We start from the raw sequence: 20,495 nt of genomic DNA, 5'->3' as shown, positions 1-20,495 counted from the left end.
ATAGATGACAACACCATTAATAAAAAATACATATTCTTGAAAGAAAAGTAATACAAATTTCAAGGAGCTTTTAACAAAGTATTCAGATTTTGTCTAGAAATCATATTGCTATACAGATTCATATTGTAAAACCAAAGTATCATGGACACGAAAAGAGGAAAACAAAATTATAAAAAGCAGATTCACAACTCTTCAATGTGGTATAGTGCACTAAATATTCGACAACAGTTCAAAGTTTATTTCAATTCCAACAACAAAATACACTTGATTATATTTAACATAATAAATCAATAAATGAAATTATGAAGAGAAAAACTGATGAGTAAATTTTGCTATTTTATGTAACTTTCATCAAACTGCATTCACTTACAGAAAAAAAATCTAAATGTAACAAAAGTGTGATTGATAAAGGAATAAAAAAACTCTAAATTGCTTAACCAAAATAAAATTTATTAGCCATAAAACTCTCATAGTATATGAAATAAAAGCATACTTTCTAACCCATGAGAGTAAAATTTAAACATGAAATGTTTCATTATATTTAAACAATTAGTTTCATAATATTTTGTAAGTAATAAAAACAATTTTTCAAATATCTTATACTTTTGATTTTTGTTATTTAAAAAATCTCATAAAATGATGAGCAGCACATTTTGTTCTGTGAAATTACTTAACTCAAAATCCAAACATTTATGTAAGCAACTTTTTCAGTTCTTTAAATTGTTTTTAACTGAACAATAACATATACTGAAATATGAAAAGACAAAGCTTCTTAAAATTTATAAATATAATTTTCTTAGGTTTAAATTACAATTTCTTATGCCATTAGCATTGATCAATATAACAAATAGTGAGAAGTACCAATAAATTGGGTAAAAAAGGTAAAAAAAAGTTGATAGTTGTTATAGGCAATATTTTTTGCTACACATGGAAAATACTGAGAAAATTACTTTTAATTAATGTAATATGATACTAATTTACTTTTGGTAATAAAAATGTGTATAATATTTTCAAATAAAATGCACATACAAGTCTCGAAAATACTGAAGTAACCAAGCAATTTTAATTATTGAGTTTTTAATTTTTTAATAGATATTCTTCATGTTGCACACACAAGAGAAAAACATACTATAATTTTTAAAAAATTGAAATGTACTCCCATTGTAAAAAAAATAAATAAATAAAAAGAAGGTTGAATATGAACATAATTTTAAAAAGCATACACACACTCTATGAAAAAAAATCCATGCAAGAAGAAAATAATTTTTTTTTAATTGGATAGCAAACAGGTCTTATTTACTGAGCTAATATACATTCAGAAATGTAACTAATTAGTATGTCACACAGCTGCTTCTGGTGGTAATTTATAGGTATTTTCAATCTCATGAGGCTTATTGATCACAAAATCATGAAATACTATTCTGCAAAATGCTTTGTAACTGTTCAGCAACTCATGCACATTAGAGGTTAGCTAGTACCCTAACATATACCAAACATATTCAACTACAAAAAAGATTTGAAGTCTGGTATACAAATCAAGGCTTATGGCATTACATAGAGACTCCCTGGAGATGTCTGCAATTACAGACAAGTATTACGATAAAAGAAAGGCTTGGTAAAAGATAGGCTTTGACAAATACAACAGCATGGCAGTACAAAAAGTCACTTAACCACTTGCGCTATGACTAAACTTCACGGTTGCGGTGCCGTGCTCTACAATATAACAAGCAGTAAAGTGTCTTATTTACGCCACTCCCTAATCTGCGAGTGCAATCCAGAGCTGTAACTCGAGAAATAAACAATCTCGTTGTTAGGCGACGAGTGCACCATGTTATTTTCATTTTTGTGATAAATGCCTATCGACATGGTGTTCACGTCACTCGCGGTTTGAGACAAAAGCATCTCAACATGCATGGCACGTCTTTTTAGCGCAAGTGGTTAATATGAATGACATAATGTCAGCCCATAAAGTGCTTCAAACAGTCACTAAAAGCAACCTAATATCACAAGAATTACAAAAGGTATATACGTAAAAAGCCAAAATGGTGATGCCAAGTGAGATAAGAGCTATTCGTCTAAGACACAAGATGCCTCAGTAGTTCTCCTATGGCAAACTAATTAGCATTTAAGCCAGTTTATTCACCAAAAATTAAACTTGGTGAGTGATAGATATATATTGCTGTCCAATTAAGTGAAGCGAGAAGCTTTGATAACTCTTCTACCACACATGATTCTGAAATGAAAATCACAATTTACTACTGAATACAATATGGCTCTTGTCTGTACATTCTAACTGCCCCCACCACCAAAACCCTATTTTCAGTTGATGGCTGGGAATTGAAAGACATCTCACTGGATGCCTATAAGGGAATACAAGCTCCAAGTTTTCTCACAATAGAGCTGCAAAACGCTACATCCAGGAAGCACAGGTAAGTAGTACTGAATAATAACAAGCAAAGCTGTCTGCATATTGTTAGAGTCATTATATACGATTTTCGTAAAAAGTTGTGAACTTAAGCCTCCTATTATCGTCATGATGATTTCGGACACATTCTTGAAATTGGCACTAACATTATAATTTGACTATGTATTCACTCAACAGCACACTGGAAAACTCATCAGCACTACCACTCCAGTAACGATAACATCAGACTGAGCCATCACACAAACCTCCATATGCTGGTAAATTCCTCAAGATTTTCACACGATTTCCCTGAATGCACTGTAGCAACCTCAGACAAACTTAGCCAGTTGGTCATACTGACTGTCAGATAAATTTTAGAAGTATTCTTATTTGATAATAAAAGCATACTGCAACATAAATATTCCAAACTGACACAGCAACCAAGCATGTACTTTAAATATGATTTATTGTGTGTATTTCTCACACACTTTTGATTCCCTCTCTACTGTCATTGGTTATGCATTTCCTAACACATCCAGTTGAAGTCCCCCCTTTCCTTTTTTTTTTTTTTTTTTTTTTTTTTTTTTAAGCCATGAGGATTTTTTTGACACATAGAGAGTATGTACGAGGGCCATCCAGGAAGTAGATTACATTTCCGTCTGTGTCCGCTAGGGGCGGGGCTAGCGCGGCCATCTTGGGGTCAGAGCGTTGCGCAGCTCAGTCTGCACCTAGCCGTGCTAGTGAGAGGTTCGTGCTGTGCTCCGTTCAGATACTGTGACGGTTTGAAATGTCTGCGTTAATTGAAAATCCCGCGAGCTGCGAGGTGCGCTCAGTAATAAGGTTTCTGACTGCAAAAAACTGTAAACCGATAGAAATCTATCGGCAGCTTCGTGAAGTGTATGGGGACAACATTATCACTGAAGGTGGAGTGCGTCAGTGGGTCATAAGATTTCAAAATGGCCGAACCAATGTTCACGACGAAGATTGAAGTGGGAGACCCAGCATAGTGACCGCCGAACTTCTCGAAAAAGTCGATGCTAAAGTCCGTGAAAATCGAAATTTCACAATAACGGAACTTTCTTTGAGTTTTCCACAAATTTCGCGAAGTTTGTTGCACGAAATCATCAGCGAAAAGCTTGGTTACCACAAGTTTTGTGCAAGATGGATTCCAAAAATCTTGACAGAGGACCACAAAAATCAGCGAATGGCTGCAGCGTTGAACTTTCTGGACACTTACCATAAGGATGGTGACTCTTTACTCGATCACATCGTTACTGGTGACGAAACATGGGTGAAACATGTGAACTGTGAAACGAAATTGCAATCAATGCAGTGGGGGCACACAAGTTCTCCCCAAAAACCCAAGAAATGCATGCAAACAATGTCGGCAAGCAAGATGATGGCGACTGTTTTTTGGGACAGAAAAGGTGTAATTTTGGTGGACTTCCTGGAAAGAGGCACTACAATAAACTCTCAAAGGTATTGCCAAACTCTCCAAAAACTCAGAAGAGCAATTCAAAACAAGCGCAGAGGAATGTTGAGCTCTAAGATCTTGTTGATTCACGACAACGCCCGGCCCCACACGGCAAATGTCACTTGTAAAGTTCTTGAATCTTTTAAGTGGGAGTTGTTTCCTCATCCGCCGTACAGTCCCGACCTGGCACCGAGCGACTTCCACCTATTCCCAGCAATGAAGAAGTGGCTGGCTATGCAGCGTTTTGATGACGACGCACAGCTGCAAGAAGAGGTAACGAAGTGGTTGAAGGCGCAGGCGGCCGAATTTTTCGACGAAGGAATTTCCAAGCTCGTACATCGCTACGATAAATGCCTTAATTTGTATGGTGAAAAGTAGTATTTGAGTGTGGCTTTCATCTGTATATAATAAAATTTGTTTCCTATACTTTGTTTATTTTTTTATTCCAAAACGTAATCTACTTTCTGGATAGCCCTCGTATATCAGAAAATGGCAGAATCTTGCTTTATATACAGTTATAAATAGCAAGCTAACAGTTTCTCAGCTGAGAAGTACTGAATATTTTAGACTAACAAGCTACATAAACATTTATTATATTTTAGACTAACAAAGACAACATGCCGGTACAAAGTTCGAACTAATACATTACCTTAAATAATAAAAATGCTCAAAAAAGAGACAAGTACACTTCATAATTAAATTATCGGAGGACACTACAGTTTAAATATTATCTGCCAGTTATTTGATCAACAGAAATACACAAGGGACATTAATATGAATAATTAGCTTAGTAATTCAAATACATGATAATGACATATTTGTACAGCCAACCATCTGGATACTAATAATTTTAATCAGCAGTTGCAAAATCAGAAGTAGATATTAAATTTTATACATATGTTCAATAAACAATTGAATGAATATGAAAAATCTTCAAGAATATACAAACAATTATTTTATTTCAAAATTTTCTGACAGCAGTTCCCCCATGTTGTAATTCCACTAACATTACTTTAAAATTAACAAATAAAATATTCAAAACACATACTTATGAACTGTCAAAAAGAACTATGTCAATATGATTAAAGAAAAAGCTCTTTCAGTAGATCAAAAATGAGGTGCTGCTAAAATTGAACATTTAAAAACTTCAAAAAAATTATTCTTACTGCATTCCCTGTGATAATTGGCATTTAATCCATACCCTAACATATCAACCAAACCATGATATCTATTTTAAAATATTTAATTTTAAGACTCATAAAATTTATCACTTTACATGAACCTCAAATAATTATTCTTTATTTGAAAATTCACTTTAAAATATTTAAATAATTCTTCATGAAATACTTCAGAGGATTTTTCTGTAACAGCTTTTTCTAATTAAAAAAAAAGTACCATATATAATCATTTCAATTAATACAAGTTAATTCTGTTAACAAAAGTTTGCTTTAATAATACGAATACAACATGATTAACATCTAAAGACACTTTAATTTCAAACATTTTACTAACTCACACACTCCTTTTAAATATAAAAATATATTTCCTATAATCAAATTTAAAGCAATTCTCTTTAACATAATTGCTATAACTAAAACACATGATTTAGCAATTACTCCAAGTAAAACTTAAAAATTATTATAGTTGTACTATTACATATATTTTTAAACAATTGAAATGTATTATATAATAGAATTAAATTATTCAATTAAGATTTAGACAAAATAAAAAGTACACAAAGAATGCACAAAAAAATTTTCACGAAAAATTTTGAATCTTTTACAAAGAAGCAGCTAATTCTTGTAGAAACATGTTTTTCAACACACAAACATTGTAAAGCAACAACGAAATTATTTTCAATAATTAGTAAAAACATTTTATCAGTTATGTACACCAATAAGATCAAATGCATTGAATGAAAGAGTACAAGAAATGTTTTAAATTTTATTAAATTTGTATTATTTATACAAATAAACAAACAGTGTTTATGATTGCTTCAAATATTTTCTGAAGTTCAGAAAGGATATGAAAATTCTTAATATATATTTCTTACATTAAAAAATTTAGCTGATTTCTATGGCTTTGTTTTTAATATGTATTGAAAGATGGTAACGGTAACAATTTTCATTCATTCTACACAAGCTACCTCACTGCTTGTCTAATTTTAAACTTATTTTAATTTCATGGTCTTCATTTTAAAAAAAAGTATTCTTTAAAACAAACGAAATTATAACAAATTGTAGCATTTAGGTTGTGGTGTACATGAAATAATAGTTTAAATTTAGTTAATATTTAAACTTAAAAAATCATTGATTATAGCACTCAGCATTAACCAACTACTTCTGACAAAATACTATTATCTATAATATATTATCTATTGCTATTAAATATATCAGTTACATTCTGTATGATGTAAAGATTTTTTAGAAAACTTCACTAAAATAATATTTTCAGTTGTTACACATATCAGACTATTCTACAAATATTTTGATTATCTTGGTTCAAACTATATAAAGTGGGGACATTTACAGACTAATTTCAAACAACACACTAAAACATTGCTCTCGAGGGAAAAAATATTAACTTTTAAAAAATGTATGAGTAATAATTTGAAGCTTTTCTACTTATGTATAAAAATTAAAAATTCAACATTTCAGTATTATTCACAAATATTTTTTATATCAAATACCTTTCTTCATCACTTATCTTTCAAATAAACGCTAATTAATTTCTTCATATTTAAAATGGTAATAATCTAGTAAAAGGCCTACATTGCAAAAGTGCAAAGCCGAAGGAGATCTAGGTAATTTAAAAACTGTCATCTGAAGAACAGTAACAAAAACACAAAGGTCAATCATACAATTTGATTTTAAAAAAATTGGGGAGCTGAAAGGCACAGAAAAATGTAAAATCTCCACTTGCAAGGTCAGGTTAATCTTGAAGGTAAATGTACATCAGGAAAATAAAATATGGATGAAATAAACACACTAAAATTATTCAAGCTTTCCCCTTTAAATGATGCGCAATTACTTTTTCAAAATAAGCAAACAAATAAATAAAATAAATTTCAGTTTACAAAGCATTAAAAACTCAGTAACAAAACAAAATGCTTAAACCATGGTACTGGTAAAAATTAGAAACTATATTAACACAGAAATGTTTAAAAGAATATACTGTATTACAATGTTTGGGAGAAAATATCAAACAAATGCAAGTAAATATAACACATTAAATAACAGAATTATGTAAAAATCATGCAAAGCATAAATGGTAGTTTGAGACATCAACTATATATGATTGATGCATGCGGGATAATGCAGGCAATTTGACACAAAACCTAGTCATATAACAAATAATTATTTTTCAAAAAGAGATGAAATTCTATGAATAATAGATATTGCCTTTCAGTATTTGCCATTCAAATTAAGGTAGTTTGAAATAAAAATTCAAAGACTGCAGTTCCTACAAAAAGTATCTTTATAAATTGTTGCTTCCTTATGCACAAATTAATGGAAATTGCATCAAAGCCTTTGGTATTCTTAAGATTTTAAGCAATAGCAAATAATAGTAAACTGAAGTAATGAATACAAAAGTTCAATTTAAAATAATAAATACAAAAAATGTAGTTAGTTAAAACTTGGTTACATATTTACTTAATCATATAATATATACCGAAACACACATCACACAGATATATTAAACCTTACTAATAAACTCAATTTGTAACTAGTTATATTTGGACAAATCATTAGGTTGATAAAAGCTAATTCTTATGTTTTTGGCTAACCAAAAACTTTCCCCTAATATCTGATGGGGATTAGCTATGCATAACCAATGACTTAGATGCAACAATACTAAATGTGTTACTTTGATAGCTAAAAGATCAATTACTCAAAATCAGATCTTGTCCACACATATTTATTCAGATGGTACATTAAAACTCCTAAAAATTCTTACACAATGGATTTAGATGAGCTATGAATGTTTAGAGAAAAAAAGGAGTAAGCAAAGATGTAAGCATGAATTATTAAAAAGGATTTGTTAGTGCACAAAGATGAGTGAGTAATGTAAGTTGGCCTGTAAGAAAAGACAGAATACACAAATTTAATGTCTGGTTATCTTTATTGTTAAAATATTAAGTACAGAAAATAATGTATTCAGTATAGACAGATGTTAGTGAAAGAATGCTGATACATTAGAAGCAGATTAGACAAGTACAATATGCAGAAAATTACAAAGATACATTTTTATACACATTATTCAAAGTCTAATTACTACAAATCATTTACATAAAGTTAAGAAAGATCGAAACAATATTAAGTATATTATCTGCAGGTTTTAATTATGTCTACTAAAAACTGAAGTGTCAAAGCTTAATATCTGATTTTTTTCTTTTATTTGCATTCCTAAAATGCTGCTAATCACTATATTATCACAAAAAACACAAGTAATTTAGCTTTAATAATTAGTAAATAACTTCTTGTAAACAGAAAAATATTTAATAAAAGTATAATTTACCAGACACAATCACATACATGCATACTTTTTAGCATACATAATTTTCATAAAATAAAATTATATAATTTTTATACAACTAATAGAACCTTTTGAAGAATTTTTTTCATCTAAATACTTAAGTTTTATTTAACCCTCTGAGCATCACAGTTTTATGGGTCTGTGACGATCTGTATTTAAACAGCTTCTATTAGCTAAAGTTTTATAATTATTATAGACTCTGATTTTATAAATTTCCATTCATTAACATGATATTTGCATTATTAAAGAATTAAAGAAAGCAAAATAATTTAATCTGTAAAGGGGATCATACCACTTAGGATACCCTTTACTCATTTAAAAGATGAGTAACATAGGCAATCACAGAAAAATTCAATTTCTTAAAACACAGGAAAGTTTGGTCCCAGCTATCAAATATGCAAAATGTACATTCTGAATTTCTGACAAAATAATATATTTCTTTCTTTAAAAATATTTATTTGTTTGGATGCGATAACGTCTTACACATTTATATTTCAGGCAACTAAACACAATTACTTACATATTTTTTTTTAAATGAAAACCGTATACATAAAGTGTAAAAATCAAAAGTTTTAAATTTACACAAGGATTTAATTTTTTTAATGAAATAGTTTTTCTAACTATTTTTTTCCTTATCTCTTAAATTAAAACTCCTTTCTTAACGATTTTTTGTGATATATGTACTATATCAAGAATCCAAACACTACATCTAAATTTCTAATGTCATATTTGAGCCTAATATAAACCCATATAAAACTTATGAAAATTCATAAGTTGCATTTCACAATTTGAGAAAGGAAAAAAAAAAAAAAAAACACAAAAAATGAGTATTGGATGTTAGGCACTTGTCATAGGTTCAGAAAAACCATCAAACAAGGGAGGTAGAAATTATAAATGTTTTAAGAAAATCATCATGATGAAAGAATGCTTTAAAGACATATTTCAAATTTAATTGCTATTAAATTTACAAATTTTAGTGTTTCATCCAAGAGCAGTTTGCAAAAAACAAACTGGCTGAAGAAACAAAATATTATTTCAACACAACATTTTCCATAACATATAGTAAGTTAAGCAGTAACCCATTTATGATGAAAATTTCACAACTGTCACAAAATATTCAGATCTCGATTCAATAAAATATGAATAATTCCATAGTTATAATAATTTACATAAACATTTCTCACTAGAATGACACCAAAACTTATTTTACATATTTAGAAATCCATTCAATCAGAAGAGCAGGAAAAAAAATAACTTTCCACTTTTCTTTTCACGAACATGTATAAAACCTTTCTACAAAATAAAAAAATTCATATTCCATATAAATGCATTGGAATAGTGTAGCAACAACAAAAACCTGCTAAAAAATTTTAAAATGACTAGAACAGAAATACAGCTAAATATATGCTTCCTTTCTTTTCACAAATATTGCCTTTTTCAGTACTTCAAATAGATTATTTTTAGGAGTCTAAGGTTATAAAAGTTCAAGTAACAAATTAAAAATAAACAAAAACAGACAGAAAGATAAAAAGAAAATTTAAATAGTTTAAAATTCACAATGCAACTGTAAAAATATATTTGAAGAGGAAATGTGCAGTTTGCAGAATTTACCTATAAAATAAAGAACTCAAATTCCAGAAAAAGGAAACTCAGAACTGTTATGAAGAGTAATAAAAAATATTTATAATAGTAAATTGAATAAAAAAGAAATTAATCTAATAAGACTCTACAGATACCCACTTTTAAATGGAAAAAAATAACTTAATAAATATTCAAGTATAACAAATCTTCTAAATGTAACAATAAGAATGTGCTGAAGAACTAGATGATAAAATAACAAATAATAAACAACAAGAACTGTAACATGAGTAAATTTGCAGAATTTTGAGAGCTAAATAGAATCATCATCTTCAGTTGCAATGAGTGAAAATGATAGAGTAAAGAAATTTGCCTACATGAGGTGTAGAAGTGTGCCTAACCAAAGAACATCAAAAATGTTGCTACTAAGTTACAGAGAACAAATCTACTGGCACCATTACTGACTGAAAAGTATCTGAAAAGCAACTGATAAGCAAATTCTTGAAAAGCTGAAGTTAAAAAGGAATTATGTTGGAAAAATTCATAAATCCTCTACCACCCACCAGTGCAGTCAAATAATTATATTTTCTTTTTCTCTATCACCAAACTTATTCAAAGTTGGCATATCATATATTCTCTGCAGTTGTTTCATATTCATAAAATTCTGTCAGTTCTGGTGAGAATTCTAATCTCTCGTTACTGGCAACTTTTCAAGAATTTGTTTCTTTCTTTTTACTTTTTGCTCTATAGAGAATGCTAGAGAGGTTTTGTTTTCTATCATTTAGCTGAAACATTCTCATAATTTTCTGTCTGTTATTCTTACAAGGACACATTTTTTCATCATTTCACCCCTTCCCCTCTTGCACACAACAAAGGTAATTTTATTTAATTTTCATAGCTACAGTCTTGGGAATATTCTCATATTATGATGATTCCTGTTGTTTATTATTTGTTACTTTAATATTTAAATTTTTTAAATTAAAAAATAAAAATATAAATAACAAAATTAAGAATTATTAAATAACCTAAAAAATAACAAATATAATAACGAAACAATAAAAAGTAATAAATTAAATATTTACAATACTGCTATCACAAATTACACATATGGCTAAAGTCTCTAGAATGTTACGCTTGCAACTTCACATAAAAGAGAACAATTCTAGCTTGGGCCATGTGCGTCGAACAAATTCAGCAAAAAAGCCAGATTTTGGTCTCTGTGGTTTCAGAGAGGATTTTTTCTCAGGGGGAGCATGATGATTTGGAAGCAATGCATTCGGTCGTGAAAGTATTGCCCTACCCAATTTAGGTGAAGAAGAATGAATGCCAGCATCAGTTTTGTCCTTAGGACAGCTGTTTACCTGAAGTCCAACTTTGATCTTCTTCGTCAAGGCACCTTCAGGGAAAATGGCTTGGACCTGTGGAACCACTGTGGAACTGACCATACCCCCTTCTGGACCTATCGCATGAACCTCTTGCCTGATACGTGTGATTATAGCAAAATACTGTGGAAAATCTGTGGTCAAAATGCGAGTGATGCGATTTGTACTCAAGTCTTCAATAGCAGTTAGCTCTGAAAGAAACACATTGAATTATGTATCTACCAGAAAGAAAATAGACTTACAATAAAAATATGTGATCTAATAAATGCATAAAAATTATGTAATTAAATAATATGCCATTTTTAACTAAGATTTAAACTTTTTAAATTACTATTTGTTTAAAATTTGTTTGAAATAAGTGAGGAAATGTGCCTTACTTCTTTAGGCAAGTAGATGAATAGGATTAAAATGTGCATTTTGGTATGTTAATAAAAAGTTGTCTTTGTCCTCTTTCTACTACTAAAAAGTTTTTTTTACCTCAAGGGTGGGCACTTGCCTATAATGACATTGGCCACTTCCAAGGCCAGATGTGGTGGCCATTTTATTGTGGAGGTATTTATAAGGCAGCCATCGTTACCTCTTATGAAAGGACAGACAATTTTACATCCATGCCTTCTACGGGATTTGAATCCGGACCCTTTGGTATCGTAGTCAGGTTCCCCTAACCACTATACTGTCTGGGCAACCCATTACTTAAAAGTAATTTTACCTAAAACACTGGACTGATAAATAAATTCATAATTTTTTTTCACAGAATATTTTTAAATATTCTGTGAAAAAAATGTAGTTTAATATGCTAAATTGTAGCCATTACAGCCCATATCCCTATTACTATTAATGGTTTTTGCTTCGGTTAGTTAGGTTTTGTTTCAAGGTCTGAAGTATCAAGTTGAAAAGAAGTAGCATCTTCGAAATGTTTTTCTGTATGAATCTGACCAAGGTTTAGCACACTGCAGCAAAGCTTCAAGGCAAATCTGTGCTACATATGGAGACCATAATATTGTTAATACAGCATAAAGTCTTTAATCCAGACGTCCATTATCCGGAATGATCTATCATCCGGACATCAAAGCTACAAACTTTCTGTGCATGCATAAACACATAATGCGTTTACGCATGTGCATTTAATGTATAATGGACGGTATAAGCTAGGCTAAAATTATCTAATTATCTATTTCAGTTAATGTTGCAGATTGTGTTATTCCTTAATCTTCTAATTGGATCTGGCTTGTTATTTTTTGCAGACTGTTAGAGCAATTTTATAAAAAGTAAGCTTGAACTTTCTATTATGTTTTTTTCTGTTTTTGTTGAGTTTCCAATTCTGGAACTGCCAAAGGATCTACAAAGTGAAAGCATGTTTCGATGTCCATTAAACAAAAAGTGGAATTGCTGCAAAAATGGATAAATTCATGAAGAAAGTGACAGAGAGGTGATTTGTTTCTCTAACCATTCCGAAATCTGTTTATCAATTTCACGAAATCTGTTTATCAATTTCACACTGCTCTGCAGGGGGGGGGTCGCAGCACCCAATGAACTAGAAGTTCATCTGTCAGCACTATTCTCATCTTCAGGGCAGATGTTTTTATTTTATTTGGCTTATAATTCCTTACTAAATGTAGTGTTCATCTCTATGTACTGCGACATGATTTAAATCAATTTTCTCATCATTTATAAATATCACGAATACACATCAAATAGTTTTCTGGTTGCAATTTTCTAATTTCGACTACGCGTAATGTATGCTTTATGCATGCGCATGTTGAAAGACATGTTTAATAAAGTAAACAAATAAATATTAAGCTTTTTTTTTGTAAATTTTGATACCCTTCAGATCATAATTGCTCTTTATTTCATAAATTATGGTTTCATATTTTTAATTGTATAATTTCTGAATGCCATCTTACCAGATTTAAATTAATCCAGAATCGCCGAAGTCCCGACAAGTGCGGATTAAAGACTTTGTACTGTAGTCTAAAAATGGTTTAATGAAATTTCATGGTTGAAATTTTGGCCTAAGCAAAGTCCAACACTCTGGATTTTGCATTGAGATATGTAAGGTGCTATGTACAGTGAACTGATGCCAGGTAATTGGACTATTAGTGCAGCTAGCTACTGTGAGAAATCCTACTTTGTATAAACAGAATTTCAAAAGAAAAGGGCAAATTATACATCTTCATTCATATGGACAATGCCACCTCACATGCAGCAAACACAATTAAATTTGCTATTCAATAGCTTAACTGGGAGGTTTTTTAAAATGTAGCATATTTCCCAAACATGGGAATATTTCTCAAACATAAATAATCACCTGTTCAGATCACAATCAAATGTACTGCCTGGCAGATCCTTCGTAAACAATGATTAGCAAATGAAAATAATGATTCGTAATCATAATCTTTCCTGGACGAATCTGATGCATACAAACAACTAGAATTTTACAGAAATAGAAATGAAAAACTGCTTGACAATTGGAAATAGACAGTGAACAATGAAGGGAAGGAATTCTTAAGTAAATGCACTGTGTGATTAATTTTAAGCTCAATGCAATCAATACAAGCTGATTCAAAACATCATAAACTTATCAATTCAATATATCAGAAAGTCTTTCTATAACAAAAATCATTCCCATTCTTCTCGTAATTAACAATTAATTTTATGAATAAAGAAAATTAACAAAATTTAAGCATAAATCAAATAATGGAACAAAATACAAGAACTAATGAAAACCGTTTATAATGGTATGTTTATTATTTAGTATTGACATGTTTTATATCCTCTCTCATCTATAACAGAGGGATTGAAATGACCCACATTGTGTATGACTTCTTTTTGACTATTAGTATTATTTCTGATAAACACGGAAGTTCTAAATCTCTCATTAATTGTTATCCTATTAATTTAAATCGTAACAAAAACTGATTTAATCATGCATTTTTCCTAAACCTGGAAAATAATATAATTAAAAAAATAAATGCACTAATACGTTACACAGGAAAAAAGAATTAATTCTGAAATAATTAATTTAAGTTAATCTCAAATATTTGAATTTTTAGAAACAATCTAGTCAATTTAGCAATTGTATATAAAGTCACTATGAAAACTCAATATGATAAAAACTGGGGAGGAAAAGACAATGCTGTTCAAATTTACTCCTTTCTTAATTTTTTGAATACATATTTTCAGTTTTAATATTTTTCTCTCACAAATCTTCCACATCAGGTATATTTTTAGTTAAATATATTACAGGTCATATTCAAGCAGACTCTTCTGTTCATTCTACATAGAGCTTACATTGAATGCATATATAGTTTATACAATTCATACTTTCATCACAATTTTGACTAGTACATGGGAATATATTTTATTTCTTCTAAAAATATCTTTTTCAGCTTCTGAAATTTTCTGGCTATTGTTGTACTTTACATTATTTATTTATCTTACAATACTATATATTTAATTTTGAAATGAAAATTATTCTGCAATTAAGTTGACTCTAATCTCTGCAAATGGAGTTTTTCACTTGCTCATTTTGTTTTTGATTTTTTTAAATAAATATTTAGCATTTAAAACATTTTTTCAAAAACTTTTCATTAACTACATAGAAAGGAAAGATTGGTACATGACAAAACCTTTATAACTGTAGCTTTCAATTCTGCACAGTACTATAATGTCAACTATTCCATTTTAGACTGTACTTTTCTAATTTACCTTATTCAAATAATGGTTTGAATTTTAATAGTTATTCAATTTTTTATCTCTCCATATAAATATATGGATATAAATATATGGATATACATATATTTATATGTATAATATATGTATTTATATCTCTATACATATATTTATATCTCTCCATAATATACATATATATAAACATACACTTTTTGTATTCTGGAGATAAGAAAAAATAATCAACAGAAGAAAACACTTCACTGTAATTAAACCCTAAATTACAACATATTAAAACTCCAAAAAATTACCATTTATTTTGAAAGAAATTAACATTTATTTTAAAAAGAATAGCTTAAAAAAATTTATACTTTTATTTCAATAATCGAAAAGTTCGCTTTTTTTCTGAAGAATCTTATATTTCTTCTCAGTTAATAATAAATACTAGACATACCAAATAATGTAATCAAATTTCCTCAATACACTCCTTTTCATATACTGTATATTATTCTTCAAAAAGTATGTTAAAATTCAAGCTTGAAATTTTATTCCAAGGAAAATATTCTGTACCCTTTTATCATCTAAAAGCAGATTAAATAAATTTCAATAATTTGCACAGAAAATACCTTCGCCTTCAAAGCTTTCATTGAAAACGTCATGGACAGCATCATCCGATGCCTCAAGAGTATGTTCGCGCCAGGATTCACCATTGTCACTTCTCAAAATGGTAATTTCTCGCTCTCGTCCTCGAAGGGATGCGAAATGTGGTACTTCTATTATAACTGGCCTATATTTCAGAGATTGAGATATTTTACTGGGAGAGGTCACAATTATTCACCAACATTAACATATACATAACCATACAAAGTTATCAAAAATTAAGCAATAAACTTCTGTAAATGAGAATATATATTTTTAATACAAGATTTATAAAAGAAACACAAGATCCTAAGCATTAAATGATTAGAATTAAGTTTAACTTTAAATAAGATAAAAAAAATTTGAAATAATACATTTCATGACATTACAGCAAACTAAACAGCCTGAAGTTTCTTACTATTATTGTATTGCTGATAAATCAAAGATTTTAAAATTACAACCAAATACTATAAGTTTATCTAGGCCATATTGTGAAGCATACTATGAGCTATTAATAAAAATATTAAACATATTTAAATTCACAAAAATTTGTCATAAATAAAGACATTCAAAAGTTTCTCAGCAGCAGTAATATAAAATAGGATATAAGAAAAGAATGGTACTTTCTGGTTATCCACAGCTCCATGAAAAGTCGCCAATGAGTACTGGCAACTTTGAACAATGAGAAAAAAAATTTTCTGGCTATCTTTATGCCACATAAGTATGGTTCCATTCATAAATAATAATAAAAATAATCCTTTTATAAGAAACAAGAAATTTTATAAGAACAAAAATCCATATGACTGATGTTTACATTTTCACAGCCAGTGGATGCTACTCAGCAAAATATCAGATAAAGCATGTAAATCCTTGTATACTCAAACAAATGTATGTTATATGCAAATGTGAGATGGCTGTTGTCATGAGTATACTTGAATAAGTGCCAAAAATATGGCAATTCTAACAAATTCGGAAACCAGAAACACACAGAATCAGAAAGAATGGGAAGAATTTTCACATTACTTTCAGTACTTTCATGAATCTGGAGCTCACAATGCAATACAATTTATAAAAGCTTCACAAATATCAATATAGTAGGCACCGCCTAATGTGATCATTTAGATATCATTATCAAATTACAAAAATGGTGCCCATTTGCATAAAGAAACATCGAATATTACATTATTTACTGTATTCAACTTGTTGGTTAATGCTATTTAAAATATTTTTTAAACTAAAGTAATGTCAGCAAACTGAAGCAAGTCAGAACAGAGTAGAGAAGTTGTCAGATAGCCTAGATATGTTGCCAAAAAATCTTGATTTTGATTTAAGGCAATATTTAAGTCCTAGAAATGTCAGTCAGATAAAATCAGAAAAGACAGTAACTGTTTAAGCATACCAGCTTTTAAATAAATGATGAAATGAAGGAAGTTGAAGAACTGAAAATGCCTCTAACTAACATGAAGCATGATGAATTGAAGAACACTTACATGGCTATTGATTTAAAAAAAAAAAGTGAAGTTTCAACATAATGACTAAAAAAGATACTTTCCACCCACTTTCTGAAGCAAATCCCAAAAGAACAGCACTGCACAAGTCAAGATCAAGTGACCATATAAATAAGGCCTTAGTTTTTAAAAATGTTTAGTAAAAATGCTCTGGCAAAAGTCCTTTAAACTAGGAGTCAGCAACGTTTTGTCATCCAGAGCACATTATAAAATTTTAAAATCTTTAGTGGGCTCCACCCATTCAAAGTTTCATAATCAAACATCATACCGCAAACTAGTTTTGTTTAAAAGATATAACATTATTGAACTAAACAAATATTTATAATTTATGCTCTTTAAATTAATTTTGTTTGATGTGTCAATGTGAAATTTGGGTTTGTAATTTGTTGGCTAACTTATTATAATTGACAATATAATTTGAGTTGTATACACTTAATCAATTATCTAAGTGCAAATTAGTAAGTTTTGAATGATACTTTTGTTAAGAAAAATAATAATATATATGTGCCAGTCCCAATATTTACCTTATGTTAGTTGGCAACAGTAGTGTTGTTGTTGTTGTTTCGTCCTTATCTGGTGTGCATTGCTGTGATTGCTTGTTTCCATGTAACCTAAATATTCCCAATATATACTTGATTGTTCAACCTGGACTATGTCATTTCTTTACCCATGAATAATTCAAATTTAACATGTTATCAGCACGAAGCTCAAAAGGAAATGCCATTATGATCCAGGATTGCTGAAACCCAACCACATTGTGAACCTAAAGTGAGCTGGATAACCCTCCTTTGAGAAAGTAAATAAAACAAATTTCTAGTGAATTTAGCTTGATGTATTACTTGAAGAACAACATCTGAAGATTATAAAATGCCGAAACTAAATGGTGACAATTATCACACATGATGTATCCATTCGCGTGCCGTGCTGGTGCAGAAGAGATGTTGGGAAGCAGTGTAACCCGTATATGGAATTGAAATGAATGAAGCGGAGAGGAAAAAGAATGACGAAGTTCTTACCCTATTATTCCTCATAGTTGAAGATACATTTCTAGATGATATCGAAGATCGTGTTAGAGCCAGAGACGCCTGGAACTGTTTAAATGAAATGCATACAAAATTCGGTTTGCTTCACGTACTGCAACTTATGAGAGAATTCTTTAACATAAATATGAAGCCAAATGAGTCTGTCCAATCCTATCTAGCAAGATTAATGGACTTACATAGAAAATTAGCTAATGGTGGATATGCCTTCACAGATAGAAGAGTGGCCCTAGTGATGCTATTGGGACTGCCCAGAAGTTATGAATCGCTCATCCTAAGTTTGGGAAAAGACGGTGAAACCAATGCTACTCGTAGAAGAGAAACATATAGTTAGAAAGGAGAGTTCAGCCAAAGTGTATCATGAAGAACAAGCTTTTCACCCTAAAAGTTTTGCCACCAACCAGAAGAAGACTGCATTTGGAAAACCCATGAAGAAATATGCAGCTAAAAGGCCAAATGAAGAAGAAACTAAGGAAGAAATATTAAATTATGCTTCAGCTGTGGCCAGTGGGGGCACATCTCTAAAAATTGTGAAGAGGCCAAATATCAGAACCAAAACAGTGCCAAAACTTCAGTTGACCTCAAGACAAACATTGCACTTCTGGCAAACGAAAAAAAATCAAGGAAAAATAATCTGTGGATTTTAGACAGTGGAGCTACAGAACACATGACCTCTGACCAAAAAAATTCTCACCCCTTAAGAAGTACACATCTGAAGTTGAAGTTCCTAATTTAGTAAGAATAAAGGTCACTGGAATTGGAAATATTTCATTTTCTGCTGGAGAAGAAGATGGAGAAAAAAACATCACTATTGAAAATGTCCCATATGTTCCAGAACTAGGAGGAAATCTATTATCCATTGGTAGAATTGAAGAAAGAGGCTTAAAAGTAGAATTTGCTGAAGGAAAAGCCAAAGTGCAAAGAATGGAGACACTCTTCTATCTATTGAGAAAAAGGGAAGACTGTACATAATCAAAGTAAAGATGACAACTGCCTACATTACGAAAACTGAAAGTGCTGACTTACTGCATCGTAGACTTGGTCATCCACATTCTTGTACAACAAAAAATATTATCCCTATTGGCAGAAACCTGAAATCAACAGTATTAGAAAATGCACCTTGCCAAGTCTGCATCCAGGGGAAAATGAAAAGGAAGAAATTTAAAAGGGCCGCTAGTACAAAAGCTAAAGACATCCTAGAAGTTACACATTCAGATGTTGTTGGTAAAATTTCTTCCCCTTTCTTTGGAGGCTCAAATTACTTTGTTACTTTCAAGGATGAATTTTCTCACTATGCCACGGCATTCTCTATGAAAGCCAAAAGTACTAGAAAAATTTAAGGAGTACCATTGCATGGTAGAAAATCTCCAAAACAGAAAAATCAAATTCCTGAGAAATGACAATGGTGGGGAATATATAATGTGAAAGGTTTGACAAGTACCTCGCTGTGCATGGGATCCAAAGACAACTAACTGTACACAATGCACACCAACAAAATGGTTTGGCAAAAAGACTGAACCAAACATTGATAAACACGACAAGATGCTTACTTATCGACTCCGGAGCAGATCACAGGTTTTGGGCTGAAGCAATGGCCACTGCAGCCTATCTCCACAACAAGATGCCCAACCATGGCACCCATTTATGGCAACTGATGGTGATATTCCAGAGGGAAGATGGTTAGAGTCTGGAAGCGAAACAGACCATCTCAGAGTTTTCGGATGCAGAGCCTGGAGCCATGTTTGCTCACGCTCAAGGGGAAGCAAGCTTGATCCTAAAGCTACAGAATGTGTTTTTGAGGGATATCCTAAAGGAGTTAAGGGCTATAAATTGTATGATCTGAAGAAGAAACTTTTTTTTTGTCAGCAGAGATGTCATTTTTGAAGAAAATGTTTTCCCCTTAAAGCTAAGTGTGACAATCCTGCAGAAGAAATTACTCTTAAAATTGAAGACTTTAAATCAGAATTTCCCTTGGACCTACCTGAAACAGAAGCTCGTGACTTATCTCTAGATCACATAACTCCTGATGTAAATGACTCGGATGAAACCCAACGTCTAAATACAGATCCGATTGACCAAAATTCTGAAAGATGTCTAGACCTACAGCTTGAAAATACTCCACATTATGAAGTTGAAGGCCAATCAGTTACACAGATATAAGACGTTGCTAACAACCTAGACCCTGAAGTTGAAGCAGCAGCCAGAAATCCTACCCATGGGACTGAGAGAGGTAAAAAAAGAAATAGCAGAATTCATAAACATTTC

At 30.7% G+C, this 20,495-nt stretch overlaps 1 protein-coding gene across 1 annotated transcript in view; it reads right to left on the bottom strand.

Annotated features, from left to right (window-relative positions):
* LOC118199574 (uncharacterized) overlaps positions 1-20,495 on the bottom strand; it is a 317,346-nt gene that overhangs the window by 109,364 nt on the left and 187,487 nt on the right. The window contains exons 23-24 of the mRNA XM_085810256.1: positions 15,670-15,830; positions 11,354-11,565 (exon numbers count right to left, since the gene is read on the bottom strand). Of these exons, the coding sequence (XP_085666382.1) occupies positions 11,354-11,565; positions 15,670-15,830 (373 nt within the window). The remainder of the gene's footprint in view (positions 1-11,353; positions 11,566-15,669; positions 15,831-20,495) is intronic.

Source organism: Stegodyphus dumicola, chromosome 2 (genome assembly GCF_044657685.1).
Source record: "Stegodyphus dumicola isolate Sdum_Otavi_A_Nest chromosome 2, ASM4465768v1".
NCBI classification, from domain to species: Eukaryota; Metazoa; Arthropoda; class Arachnida; order Araneae; family Eresidae; genus Stegodyphus; species Stegodyphus dumicola.
Note: the sequence above shows the minus strand (reverse complement) of the source record. Positions and strands in the feature narration are given on the sequence as shown.